General features: G+C 41.6%; 1 protein-coding gene and 1 non-coding gene across 2 annotated transcripts; both read right to left on the minus strand.

Moving 5' to 3' along the window:
• Nucleotides 1-6,843: 6,843 nt before the first annotated feature.
• LOC135110464 (large ribosomal subunit protein eL8-like) lies at nucleotides 6,844-13,020 on the minus strand. Its single transcript, XM_064022821.1, has 6 exons — nucleotides 12,868-13,020; nucleotides 10,647-10,773; nucleotides 8,578-8,727; nucleotides 7,931-8,151; nucleotides 7,272-7,394; nucleotides 6,844-7,046 (listed from the first exon to the last, which is right to left on the minus strand). The coding sequence occupies exons 1-6, from the start codon at nucleotides 12,880-12,882 to the stop codon at nucleotides 6,867-6,869; spliced, it is 816 nt and encodes a 271-aa protein (XP_063878891.1). The 5' UTR covers nucleotides 12,883-13,020; the 3' UTR covers nucleotides 6,844-6,866.
• On the minus strand, nucleotides 7,105-7,178 carry LOC135110788 (small nucleolar RNA SNORD36). Its single transcript, XR_010273426.1, has one exon. It is a non-coding gene; the product is annotated as a small nucleolar RNA SNORD36 (small nucleolar RNA).
• Nucleotides 13,021-15,000: the final 1,980 nt, after the last annotated feature.

The following is a 15,000-nucleotide window of genomic DNA, read 5'->3' on the forward strand; positions in this document are numbered from 1 at the left end:
CTTCTATTCCATCTTCTGTTCTCTTTTTTTTTTTCCCCCTTTCGTCATTTTCTTTTCTACTCTGTCTCTCTTTCTTTCCAGTCTACCTTCCATTTTCTTTCTCATGTTTCCTTGTTTCTCATTTATTCGTGTTTTTTTTTTTGTATTTTGTGCTTCTTATCCTGTCTTTTACACGGTGGTGGTGGTGGTGGTGGTGGTGATGTTGGTGGTGGTAATAGTAGTAGTAGTAGTAGTAGTAGTAGGTGGTGGTGGTGGTGGTGGTGGTCGTGGTTAAAAATAATTACTGGTGAAATCTATTTACTTAGAGATTTAAATTAGCCTTTATTTACATTACGTGAGGGTACAAGAGAGAGAGAGAGAGAGAGAGAGAGAGAGAGAGAGAGAGAGAGAGAGAGAGAGAGAGAGAGAGAGAGAGAGAGAGAGAGAGAATATTACTAATATCAGTGATCGTTAAATAAAACTTATGTTTCAGGGGTGAAAAATTAAGAAATTTGAAAAATTTTTGGAATTAGAGAAAAGAAAAAGATAATTGAGAAATTATTATTATTATTATTATTATTATTATTATTATTATTATTATTATTATTACTATTACTATTTGGCAAGTTCAGATACCAGACTGTTAATTCTCTCTCTCTCTCTCTCTCTCTCTCTCTCTCTCTCTCTCTCTCTCTCTCTCTCTCTCTCTCTCTCTCTCTCTCTCTCTCAAATATTATTCATGTCGGCTTTTACGTTTCGCAAAAATGTTGTGTGCTTGTTTGTTTATATTAAATGAAGGGAGTGGATGTGAATAAAGGAGAGAGAGAGAGAGAGAGAGAGAGAGAGAGAGAGAGAGAGAGAGAGAGAGAGAGAGAGAGAGAGAGAGAGAGAGAGAGAGAGAGGAATAAGTCAGTAAACAGGTCATTTCTAAGCTTGAGGTGGGAAATGAGGCGTCTCTCTCTCTCTCTCTCTCTCTCTCTCTCTCTCTCTCTCTCTCACGCGCGCGCGCGATACGAAATAAGTGTGTCGTGTGTCCCGGCAAAGTGTCGCCCTGGGTGTCGTTGTGTGTGTGTGTGTGTGTGTGTGTGTGTGTGTGTGTGTGTGTGTGTGTGTGTGTGTGTGTGTGTGTGTGTGCGTAACAGCCGTCATGAGGTTCAAAGGGTTCGGTAAAGGGGATGGAGGAGGAGGAGGAGGAGGAGGAGGAGGAGGAGGAGGAGGAGGAAGATAATAGTAATAATAATAAAAATAATATAACTGCTTCTGCTACTACTACTACTACTACTACTACTACTACTAATAATAATAATAATAATAATGATAATAATAATAATAATAATAATAATGATAATAATGGAAATGACTATGTTGATGATGATGATGATGATTGTTATTATTATTATTATTATTATTATTATTATTATTATTATTATTATTATTATTGTTGTTATTATTATCATTATTATCATCATCAACATCATCATCATCAGAAGAAGAAGAAGAAGAAAAAGAAGAAGAAGAAGAAAAGAAGAAAAAGAAGGAAAAAAAAGACTATCATCATCACCATCAACAACAACAACAACAACAACAACAACAACAAGAGGAAAAACAAAAAGGCAAAAGAAAAAGAAAAGTGAATCAACTTAAGGTGAAGGAGGAGCAGGAAGAATATCTGGGCGGGAGAGAAGAGAAGAGAGAGAGGGAAGAAGAAGGAAGGGAAGAGGAGAAGAGAGGAAGAGGAGGAGAAGAAGAGGAAGAGATTACGTGCCTTTAGGGGAGAATTATTTACTTTATTCTGTGTCGTAGAGAGAGAGAGAGAGAGAGAGAGAGAGAGAGAGAGAGAGAGAGAGAGAGAGAGAGAGAGAGAGAGAGAGAGAGAGAGAGAGAGAGAGAGTTTTATGGGTAGCGAGTGTAAGGAGGAATGTGAGGGAGAGGAAGGAGGGAAAAGTAGGGAGAGGAAAATAAAGAGGGAAGAGAGGAGGGAGAGGAGAGGAAAGAGGAGGAGAAGAGGGAAGTAAGAGAAAGAGAGAGAGGGAAGGGGAATATAAAGAGAAATGAAGTAAAAGAGAGAAGAAAAATGAGATGAGAGAGAGAGAGAGAGAGAGAGAGAGAGAGAGAGAGAGAGAGAGAGAGAGAGAGAGAGAGAGAAAGGGGGAAATTTACCCTAACCTAAAATATTTCTCAGAATTTTCTCTAATGTGCGACCACTTTTTACTAATGAGAGAGAGAGAGAGAGAGAGAGAGAGAGAGAGAGAGAGAGAGAGAGAGAGAGAGAGAGAGAGAGAGAGAGAGAGAGAGAGAGAGAGAGAGATGTGTATTTTTGTGATAAATGTTTCGAAAAAGGGAAGAAAACCAGTAAAAAGATATAATAATAATAATAATAATAATAATAATAATAATAATAATAATAATAAGAAGAAGAAGAAGAAGAAGAAGAAGAAGAAAGATGGAGACGTAACCAAACTTCAAGAAAACGTGAAAGAAAACACACTCAGAAACACAACAAAACAATGAAGAAAAAAACTTGAACGAGGTGTGACTTGGGAAAGAAAAAAAAAAAAAATGGAAAAAATAACTTCAGAAAGATTCAAGTTAAGAGACAAAAGAAAAAAAAAGAAAAAGAAAAAGAAAAGAAAAAAGTAAAAGGAACGGCATAAAAATAACAAAAGATGGAAAAGTTCATAAATCAGCCAACTTGAGAGAGAGAGAGAGAGAGAGAGAGAGAGAGAGAGAGAGAGAGAGAGAGAGAGAGAGAGAGAGAGAGAGAGAGAGGCTGAGTGTTATGGCGTCACGTACAGTTCCTACACGTGACTCACTGCCCTTGCCACCAAAATAGTGACCCTGAGAGCCCCTTGACCTTTCTGTGACCTTACTGTGACCTCCCTGACTCCTTGGTGTGACTTTTCTCTATGATTATTTTTTAAAATTTCTTATATTTTTTTCTGTAATGTTTCTGACCTTTCTCTATGACCTTGTGACCTTTTTTAAACCTCTCAGAGCTAATTAGTCTTTCTCATAATCATTTACACCTTTTAAAAGACTAAATTCTCTTATTAGTCTCTTATTATAAACCTTACCTGTAAAGCTTAGTAAAGACGGAATTAATCTTGTATTCGTTTCTTCCTTAAGTTCATACTAATAATTTACTATAGTGACCTTATGTTGGCAGACAATTATAATACTGTGGGTTATTATTTTTTTGTTACCTTCCTACGATTTTTCTTGCGACCTCCCTATGACCTATGACCCGTTATTAACTCTTCTAAGGCTTCCCTGTGACCATATTCACTCATTGTACGTGGTTGAGCATTTCTTTCCTTCCTACTTTTATTCCTACTTTCCTTCCTTCCTTTCATCCCTTGGTACGTTTCCTGTCTTCTTTAATCTCATTCTCATCTCTCTTATTACTCTTTATCTCCATTTACTGCACCTTTCCTCTGTTACCCTTTGGAATGATATACCTCCCTTTGTTACGTTCGTTACTGTTCCTTCTATCTTACCCTATGTATCTTTCCCCCTTTCTTTTGTTTTTAGCACTATCTAATCCCCTTTGATGTTTCGTTTCTTTTTTTTTTTTCGTTTTCTCTCCTATTCTTCTACCCCTTTCCTTTTCTTCCTTCCAAAAAATTCTCCTGTTTGTTCTTTTCTTTTCATTTACTTTCTTCTTCCTTACGTTTCTCCCTTCCTTTTTTTTTCACTCACCTACTCTCTCTTTCTCTCTATATATATTTTTTGTTTCTTCCTTAGTTATTTCGTAAGTGCATTCCTATTTTTGTATATATTCCTGACTTGGTTCTTTCTTAATCTTCCTTTATTTTTTCCCCTTTTCTCCTTCACTTTCTTCACTCATCTGTTCTTCACTCTATCTGTTTTTCCCTCCCTTTCCTATCTCTTCTTCTAAATCTTGTTCTTCCATTCCTTCTTTAATTCATTTCTCTCCCTTCCTCCTTCCTTCCAACCTTTCCTCTTCCCTTCTTTCCTTCCAATCATCTCCGTTTGTTCTCACTTCACTTTCAATTCCCTCATTCATTCCTCCCTCCCTTCCCTTCTTCTCTCCTTCACTCATTCATTTCTGTCTATCAGTTTACATATAATTCCATATAATTTCTTGGAAGGAGGAGGAGGTTATTAAATTAATCTAGAAGAGGATAAGAAAAAAAGAGGAAGAGGAGGAAAAGGAGCAGGAGGAAGATACGAAAGAAGAGAACAAGAGGAGGAAACAGGTAAAAAAGAATTAAAAAAGACCGAGAATTCACACCTTGGATGAAGAAGCAGGTGACCAGGAGGAGGAGGAGGAGGAGGAGGAGGAGGAAGAGGAGGAGGAGGAGGTGGTTGAATGAGTCATTAGAACCAGTTGTCTTCCTCCCCTTGTAAGACTGAACCGCGTCTGGAATATATATGCGAAAGAGGAGGAGGAGGAGGAGGAGGAGGAGGAGGAGGAGGAGGAGGAAGAGGAGGAGGAGGAGGAGGAAGAGGAGGAGGAGGAGGAGGAGTCATGATAGTAGTTTCTTCCTTACTGAAAAAAAAATCATGAAATAGAAAGAGAGAGAGAGAGAGAGAGAGAGAGAGAGAGAGAGAGAGAGAGAGAGAGAGAGAGAGAGAGAGAGAGAGAGTTATATTACCAGGTGTCTCGGGCTTCAAAGAAATAATATAACGTAACAAGTTTCCAGAAATATTACTAATGCACTCACCGGAAGAGAGAGAGAGAGAGAGAGAGAGAGAGAGAGGAGAGAGAGGAGAGAGAGAGAGAGAGAGAGAGAGAGAGGAGAGAGAGAGAGAGAGAGAGAGAGATTCTGAGTCAGTGAAGAGTTCCTGCGCATGAACATCGTACTGAGAGCTTCCATTTTGCCTCTCTCTCTCTCTCTCTCTCTCTCTCTCTCTCTCTCTCTCTCTCTCTCTCTCTCTCTCTCTCTCATTGCGAATTTAGTTAGTCGTAAAAGTATTCCAAAATATTCAGTTCCTCTTCAAATTATACATAATTTATCTCGAACTGAGAGAGAGAGAGAGAGAGAGAGAGAGAGAGAGAGAGAGAGAGAGAGAGAGAGAGAGAGAGAGAGAGAGAGAGAGAGAGAGAGACGCAACCCCTACTCATGATAAAAAAAAAAAAACTGCCTACGCATCTCCTTGACCTTTGAAAACATACATTATAAAAGAACAAAGCACTAAAACATTTCAACAACACGAGGACCTGCGTAATACATTTTTCTAGCAGTTTCCCTTAAAACACTCCTCAGGCGGCCACGTTTTCTATGACGAGTTACATGCCATTGTTATGACTGGGAGGGTGCGTGACATTACAGAGGCGGCTCCATTAGTGCGTCCGGGGCCAGAAAACAGACTCCATTATGAGAGAGAGAGAGAGAGAGAGAGAGAGAGAGAGAGAGAGAGAGAGGAGAGAGAGAGAGGAGAGAGAGAGAGAGAGAGAGAGAGAGAGAGATAAAATTGAAATAATGAACAAGGAATAAGAAAAGAGAATAAATTAGTGTTAGGATGTAGAGATGAAAGGGAGGAAAGACAAAACAAGAACAAAGAAGTTCTCTGTGACAGCATCTGGAAAAAGGTGAAATTCTAGCTATTTTGGAGCAAAAAAAAAAAATCATTCACAAAGCCACAAAAGCAAAGTTTGACAGGAATAATGGACATTTTCTATTGTTTTGCAAAGAAAAGAGTTGGAAAATAACATCTGTTTGTCAAAGATAAAAATCGTATTCCATTATTATCGGATTTTTTTTTTGTACATGTCCGGAACTGATAAAAAAAAATGAAAAAAAAAAAAAAAAAAATAGAAATTAAAGTATTTTTACCTAACAATTGTAATATCTTTACTTAAAAAGGATCATTATACGTATGTGAAATACTCTTTTGAGTTCTGAGGAATATGCGATACACAATAAATATAACTAAAAAAAAAAGACAAAAACACACTTTTTCGATTGATATATACTTTTTATATTGATATTCTTCTGTATTTGATGATTTAATCATCTGTATCAAGCAGCTCCACCTCCACCTCGTCTTTGGAGAGAAGGGAGAAAGAGTAGGTACAGTAAAATCCCTCTTATCCGGCATCAACGGGACCACCGACATTACGGATACTTTAATAGAAGTTAAATCATGTCCACAATCACCCACCCTACATTCACGCATCTTACCATAACAAAGATCAGCTGATCTGATCATCTGCTTAAGTGTAAGCACAACACGCTTCCCTCTTTTCTACAACTTTAGGCATGATGAAGGCATCAGGCCATAAAGTGCACACGCGGGACCGAGTCACTGAGTAAACACAGTGCAGTGGACCGCGGGTGGCGCGAAGCAGTGCGCTCTGGTGGCAAGGGGACAAAGTATGCCTCGCGCGGGAATTTTAATCGATTTTGAGTAGACATTGATTTTCTTATCGATTTTAAGACTGGGGAAAAATGTGCCGGATACTTGAAGCTGCCGGATGAGGGATTTTACTGTATAACTTTGCTTTTCCTTCAATCACTTGTGGTTTAAAGTTAGCCACATAAATGGCAAAATGAGGACCAATAATATCTATCAAAATGTTATTGCAGAAATAAGGTGACTTTATTGACCTTGTCTGAATAGAGGCACTGGTGCTTAAGTATCAGTCAGTGGGGTGAGGAGGGATAAGCAAGAAATTGCAAAATCTGAATATGAGACAAGTAGTGTCAGGGGAAGGTTGTCATTGAGCAAGAAGGAAACAAGTAAATCAGAAAGAAAACTAGTATTTTTTTTTTTATATCTCCTTTACATGAAGAATAAAAAAAACATACCACATTACCTCACACTCCTCTACCTGCCACCCTGAGGCAGCTTCACTCACCTGACATCCCCCACCAGTGAGGTAAGAGAAAGATCAAGTTCCACCAATCAGTTTATTGTACTTAGCGTTTCTGTGCGAGCTCCCTGGCCTTGGCTCGCTCCAGCTTGGCAATCCTGGAGGCAGACTTGGCGCCCAGCAGACCACCGCCCCAGTTCTTCCTGATCTCATCAAAGCGGTCATTGTAGTTGGTCTTGATGGACTCCAGCAGCTTGTTCAGGTTACTCCTGTCATTTGCCTCCACCTGCAATGACAATTACATAAGACATGGGTATTGGAAGTTCTTGTATACTCGTATCTCAGTTGCATCAGTGTTAAAAAGCTCGTTTTGCAAGCTACACGGAGGTTCAGCGCATTAACAAGATCATCATGGTATCAGATTTTTACAAGAATGAGAGAGAATGTCAGCCTAACACATAAACAGCAACTTTCCTGAAGATGCTGGTGCCATCAACAGGCAGGTACTCACATCAGTGATGGCCACACAAGCAGTCTTCTTCCTCCTGACCACAGTGCCCAGGCGAGACTTGTTCTTCACGATGCAGTAAGGAACGCCCATCTTGCGGCACAACGCGGGCAGGAAGAGCACCACCTGCAGGGCATCCAACAGTGAGTGACATTGTTGAGGCAGCGAGAAGTGACTACAGTGGCGAGACTTCAGGAATTAAAAGGTTAGCATCAAGGAACACCTTATGACGAAGAGATTCAAACATCATGTAAATAAAGGTTAGCTCACTAGCAGAAAATTTACTGTCCAATAACACCTTGTAACATGTGCAACAATATAATGAAAGTAGAAATAAATATTAATGGATACAGGTAAACTCAATAATTTTGTCCCTTGCAAACAGCACAAAAGTGCAATTGTTTTGAATGCAGTATCATTAAATACATTAAGAACACCAACTGTGCAAGATCAATAGAAGAGCAAAGAACAAAATTTTCTAACAGTATGAAGTATCACCACCTTAAAACATCCCTATACAGAACAAATTCAATATCTAACCCACTCCATTCACACACCCAACAACCCTCACAAACCACTCATCAAATCAACAAAAGTAAATTATAAAATGTAATCACTTCATCCACACCCCACACCACTCCCAGGCCTGCTGCACCACTCACCTCAATGGGATCCACATCATTGGCGACGCACACCAGCCTTGCCTTCTTCTGTTCCACCAGCGTGACCACATCGTTCACTCCGTGACGCACTTGAATCTTGCGCTTGGTGGGCACGTCGGGCTTGCCAGCGGCACGGGCGGCGGCGCGCTTCCTCAGCCTCTCCCTCTTGGCGGCCTTGCTCTCAGGGCGGTACTTGTCCAGGAGGCGGAAGAGCTCAGTGGCTGGTGGAGGGGAAAATGAGTCAGTCAGGAAGTCACAGGAGGACTATGGAAGCTACTGTATTGCAGTTTTTCAGTCATTGTTGTGGTAAGTGTGTCAGCAGTTTCCTCTGATAGCAAATAGTACGTCATCACGGTGGTGGCAGCACCTCGTCTCTACGCAGTGCAATAACAACTCAGAGCGGCAAAAACTACCTTCCTGCAACCCTCGGCAGCCTCCCCAGACCTAAGGGCTTCCCTCCACACCCAGCACCGCCTCCCCTTCACTGGAGACCTATGGGTGGGAGGATCAGTGAAGCCCTGCACCGTCCCCGGGAGGAGCCTTAGGTGCCCACAGTGCACCCTGCACCGCCCCATCAGGGACCTTCAGGTGACTAACAATGAACCACTCTAGCAGTCACTGCGGCCGTCCGATGGCAGCTCAGGTACCTTTCTGGCGGTCAAGGGTCTGCTTGAACTGGTGGATGGGTGGGGGCACCTTCAACCGCTGCTGCAGGACGGCCTTCTGGCGCTGCAGACGCACGTACTTGGGCCAGCGCATGAACCGGCTCAGGTCACGCTTAGGCTGGATATCTCCACCTGGGGGCAAGGCTGGCTGTCAGGGTGTGCAATGCCATACACATTTGGTTTTGATGGGTTAGTTAAGGCATGGAATAAAACATATAGCTAATGTACTATTAGCCCTACTAAACATGGGAAATAACAACTTGCAGGCCCATGAGATGTGAAAAGCTAATAAACTTCAAACTTCTGAAATGCTACAGGTAATATTCAACAGCTAGCCATGGTGTGTTTAAATTGTCCAATCACAGTACGAGATGTGTCATTAAAGTTCCAGGACTGGTGTCCTAAAAGATGAATTTCAAACCCAAGCCACAAACCACCATATTTCCCCTTCAAAGTAATCCTTCTGGAGTATACAACTGCGCTCCCAACCCTCTACAGTCACTAATCTTTTTCTTACGTGCTTTTAAAATCATGTCCTCTGTTGCAGGTCGTTTAACAATGAGCGCTGAACAGCGAACAAACTTGAAGTTTTTGGTGCAGTTGGGGAAAACGCCGTCAGAAGCACTGGGTATGCTGCAAAAAGTGTACGGGGATGAGACAATGTCACGCTCACGTGTTTTTGAGTGGTGCAAGAGGTTCAAAGAGGGCCGGGAGGACGTGGAAGATGACCCCAGGAGTGGAAGACCCTCAACGAGCAGGAATGAGGCCAATGTTGAGCGTGTCAAGCAGATGGTGCGTGACGATCGTCGGTTGACTGTTCGAAAGATCGCAGATGAGCTTGGCATGAACCACAACAGCGTGTGGAAGATTATCACTGAAGATCTGGGCATGCGGAAAGTCTGTGCGAAGATGGTGCCGAGACTCCTGAACGATGACCAGAAGGGACGACGCATGCAGGTGTGTCAGGACATCCTCGAGCGTCTGGAAACTGAACCAGACTTGCTCAGGAGAGTCATCACCGGCGATGAGTCCTGGGTATTTGAGTACGACCCGGAGACCAAACGCCAGAGCCTTCAATGGAAGAGTCCGGCGTCGCCACGGCCGAAGAAAGCAAGGCAGTCCAGGTCCAGCTTCAAGGTCATGTTGATCGCTTTCTTCGATGTGAGGGGCATCGTCCACTGCGAGTTCTTGCCACAGGGCCAGACAGTCAACCAACATGTGTACAAAGAAGTACTGCGGCGTCTGCTTCGTGCAGTGCGCGAGAAGAGGCGGGAGTTGTGGCAGGGCAACTCGTGGCTGCTTCACCACGACAATGCGCCTGCTCACAATGCCCTGAGCATCAGAGAGTTCTTGGCCAAGAAGAACATCGCCGTGCTGGAGCAACCGCCCTACTCACCTGACCTCGCTCCGTGTGACTTCTTCCTCTTCCCCAAGCTCAAGGAGGTCATGAAGGGGACCCGTTTTGATGATGCGGACGACATCAAAAAGGCCGTGACGACGGAGCTGAGGAGCATCCCGCAAGAATCCTTCCAGCAGTGCATGCAAGCCTGGCAGAGAAGGATGGACAAGTGCATGCGGTGCCAGGGGGATTACTTCGAAGGAGATAACCTATAGTTTGTAGCCTGGATGTGAAATAAAACTTGTGTGGCACCAGTGTGGCACCAGTCCTGGAACTTTAATGACACTTTAATGACACACCTCGTATAAGGTCTGGCAAACTACCTCACCAGACCAGTGGGATGATTGTGTTTCTCTAACCCTTTAAGAAGAGGATGAAAACATTAGGTTAGCATCCTTGCGAAAAGGGTCATGGTTAAAACTAATTCCACTAAAATAAAAAGCAATACAAAAAAATCTGAAAACTGCTTGTATATACCATTTGAATACCTGAGAGGCAGATACACCAACAAGAAAGCATTTAAGTAACACCAGGAGACTTACAGCTTACATTCACCTATTATTCTCATTCACCATTCCTCCATACTGCCTGTCTTAACCTAACACCTTAAAAAGACACAGCATGGACACTCAGGAAGGCCACCACAACTCACCGATGCCAAAGTTCCTGGGTCGCTTCTCAAAGAGTGGGTTGACCACTTTCTTGGGGACCACCACCTTCTTGGTCACCAGGGGGGGAGCGGCGACCTTCTTCCCCTTCCCCTTCACCTTTCCCTTAGTCTGCAGGGAATCACAATGTTAATCACCCATACATACAACTGCCTAAAGCACTATAAAAAATACTAAAGAAATTCCTGTACAGAAAATACTGGAGGAAGGAATTAGTTATAAAATCTGTTACTACACACTACACCACAACTAGAGCTCTAAGATATCTGAGTCATTCTTAACTGGAGCATCAAATTGGCCTTCATAAAGCCACTCCCAGATCTAGAGGTATTCTCACTGCATTTCTGAAGCTATTTTTTCCCTCTTGTCTGTATAACCTTAACTACAGTAGAACAAGACTAATTTGGTACAGGGGTGAGGGGGGGTGAGATTGGCTGTTCCTCTAACAGTTGACGGGCACATGAACACCTCTCTCTTTTGCTCATACCGTCATCCTTTGCCTTAATTATTCCAAAAATTATAAGTTGTTTTATATGATTGCATGTTTACTGAATGGCTTTCAATTTGATACTGAACAACACTACATCTTCCAGTACACTTGGCAACATGTAGATGCCATGTGGTGCTGCCATCCCAGTGTCCTTGACATGTGAACACCCCTGCGTGTGCCTTACTGGCCAGTGTCAGGTCAGCTCACTCTCAAGTTAGTCTGGTTCCACTATAGCCAGCAAGACCATGTGACATCCTTCATAGCAAAAATGAACACCAGCTAAAATCTTATAAACTGTTCAGTATTTCCACCTAATTCCTTGCCGAGACAACTATGTACTGCAAGGGTCTTTATTCAGTGTGTAGAGGGTAGCTGAAAGTACAGAAGTGGAGCTCAAATTACAATGTGTTCTCATGCCATCTAGGAAAGACGCCTCATTTCTGCTACAAGACAAGAAGATTCTCAAGATCTCTGGTTTGGTTTAGAGTAAACACCCCCATTAAGGCAAGAAATTTAGGCATGCCGTGTTGGAGCATCTCTGGCAAGCTGAGAAGGAATATGCAAGGAATACTGTTAAGACACTAGACTCCTGAGCAAGAACTGAGGTGGTGAGTGTATGACTAGTGATATCAAGTGCTGGCCACAGGAACAGCACTCGTGGGCTGGTCAAGTCAATCTGACCCTTTTGGAAAGGATGAAAACCCAAGTTAGCATCCTTATGGGTGAAGGGTGGTCATTGCTAGTCATGCATTTCGACATTCAAGTTAATACTAAGACGTCCTATCACCACCTAGTTAAATCACCTGGCTGACTGTCCCTAATTGTTGACTGAATAGGTGAGATAAGACAAGTGGAAAAGAACCTGAACACAAAAAAAGATATAATGCAGCACATCTAGTTTCACGAGTCAAAATTGTAATGCAAACCTGATAAAAAAAAAAAATTAATTATGTACATTTTGCAGAGTACATACCACGAACAGGATACACAAATCTATATGAATTGAAGCAATATTACTAAGACATGACAACGGCTAACACTAATAAGGCTTACAGACAGTAGTCAGTAATGGACACACGCCAGAGAGCACCAGTACACTATAAATAGCAGTGCATGGCCACCACCAAGACCCACACAGCAGTACAAACCAACAAAACCTTATCCTGGGAGACACGTGTATCAGAAATGGCAAGAAATACAAAACCACATGCACTGATCAATAATCCCAGAGAGAGAGAGAGAGAGAGAGAGAGAGAGAGAGAGAGAGAGAGAGAGAGAGAGAGAGAGAGAGAGAGAGAGAGAGACCTACCGCATAACGCTAACGGTCTTTCAATACTCCTCTTACACAACCCCCATCACCGTGACATGAAAGCAGTACAGATTACACCAATAAAAACTGCACAAGGCATGAAATAAAACAAACTCCGAAATAGTAAAAGGACGAGGGAAAGACATTATACCCATCACTAGTATAAAAAAAAAAAAAACGAATACCCCAAAAATAAGAGGAAAACGACACACATGAGGAAAGGTGGCGTGCTACATTACTAGAAATAGATTCAATGGAACGAGAAACCTCAAAAATTTTAACTATGCATGAGGCAAGGCAGTGGCCGCCATGTGGCGGCAACCCTAACATATGGGTAGAAGAATACGAACTTCCCATTAAACTACCATTAATTAACGACTACTGCAATGTTCAGCAAGATACGTACCTTCTTTTGTACCATCTTGTATCTCTTCACTCCCCTACGATGGAGTAATTAGAACACGTGGAGAGGAGAGACCCACCGTGCGTCCTCTCTCCTTGACGGTCACGAGCAGAAAGGAGTTGCCCTTCCCCCGTCACTCCGTCCACACCGAGCCTCTTTATCTTCATCATTTATCTTCTTTTACTCACTCCACTAGGCTGATTATTAACGATGATTTATGCTGATAATACTGTAGTCACAGAAACATGTAAGGTGAAACAGTAGTAGTGATATATTTAGTGTATTCATGGTGTTTGATACGGAATGCGTTTCATACCGGAGTGTTGAGTTTAGTTGCCAGATTTTATTTACTGTTGAACTCTCACTACAAAACAGATATGTATTTTCCTTATTACGTCTCTGTAAATATTAGGAAAGCTATATGAATAACTGTCTCAGTTTATATGTATGATATACAATATCTTTCCTGTACTAGAAAAGGAATTACAAGCAGTTGAAGTATTATGCTCATTTTCTTTAGTCTATCATAAAGAAAATTACATTTTCTAATGCTCTTAGAAAACCTAATATTGCCTTGGAAGCTTATTTAATTTTGAAAATACGCCAATTATCTTATATGGAGCCATTCTCTACCCAAGAAATACACCAAGATGCCTAAAACAACACAGCTTATACCTGATATAATTGTTATTGCTGCTGGAATGGCAAGAGATACCTAATAGACTGGCAGCCCAAAAGATTTATTCCGAGTTTTGAACATATTATGTTTGACCATTTGGATAAATGGTGGCTACTCACTACATCTCAAAAAAAAAAAAAAAAATGTATTGCTGCCGGATCAGAATTTTGGTTTAGGTAGAAAACGTGAACCTAAAAAAACAATGAAATATTCCTAATCAATAAAAAGAATAAAAAAAAAAAAAAAAAAAATACGATTCAAACTCTAAACTATGGAACCAGTATCAATATTGACTTCCTGGCGTTCAAATTCACGTTTATTCCCAGTAAGGAACATTTGCCTGACACTTTCATGAAACCTCTTTTGGGACGCCCTGAACTCAGAATGACCAGTAATAATAAATTCACCTTTGGCTTTCCATCCGAAGCAGCTCCTAAATCTACCAGGTATGCAAAGTCACGTCTCATAGGAGCATAAGAAAATAAGGAAAGCTGTAAGACTCGGTACTTGAAGACTGACGCAATACAACGATACACAACACTGTAACCTTCACAGTCACACGCATTTCACCTTATGAGAGGGACTGAAACGTAACCACCTTCAACACCACCGCCACCATCACCACCACCATCATCACCGTCACCATCACTCTTCCTGTCATAACTCCACCGCCACCACCACCACCACCACCAGTACTTCAACTCTTCATTCTTTAACCTCTTTTCTTTTCTTTTCCTGTTTTTTTTTTTTTTTTCTCACAAACTGCATCACACCCATCACCAGAAAGGAGATGAAGTCGTAAGAATAACACACACACACACACACACACACACACACACACACACACACACACACACACACACTTTCACTTCCTCCTTTCCTGCGAAACAGCTAAACAAACACTGAAACATTTTATCTTTTTTCCTTGGTATTTTCACTTCCTCCCGTGTTCTCTACTTATTTATTTATGTATTTATTTATTCATTTGCTTACAATTTGCCGGGAACACGAGACTCCTTACTTGTGTCACACACACACACACACACACACACACACACACACACATCTTCATTTCTATTTTTATTTTCTATTCATCATATTAATCTTTTTTTCATTTTCTTGATGTTAACGCAACTGGAAAAACAAAAAAAAGAGGAATTTTAAAGTTTATGAAAGGAAAATCATGACGAAATAAAAAAATGGAGATTGGAGTGGTCAGAGAGAGAGAGAGAGAGAGAGAGAGAGAGAGAGAGAGAGAGAGAGAGAGAGAGAGAGAGAGAGAATTGAAAATAAATTTACCACCCTACAGTGCCACCCTTTGGTACCGCCCTACGTACGGTGCCGCCCTTTAGTGAAGCCCCACGGTGCCGGCCCTTTGGATGTTGTACGGACGTCCATGAAGAGATCAGCAGATGACTGTGTATGGCAGCAATACATTATTGCCTTAGGACGATCTG

This window comes from Scylla paramamosain, chromosome 20 (genome assembly GCF_035594125.1).
Source record: "Scylla paramamosain isolate STU-SP2022 chromosome 20, ASM3559412v1, whole genome shotgun sequence".
NCBI classification, from domain to species: Eukaryota; Metazoa; Arthropoda; class Malacostraca; order Decapoda; family Portunidae; genus Scylla; species Scylla paramamosain.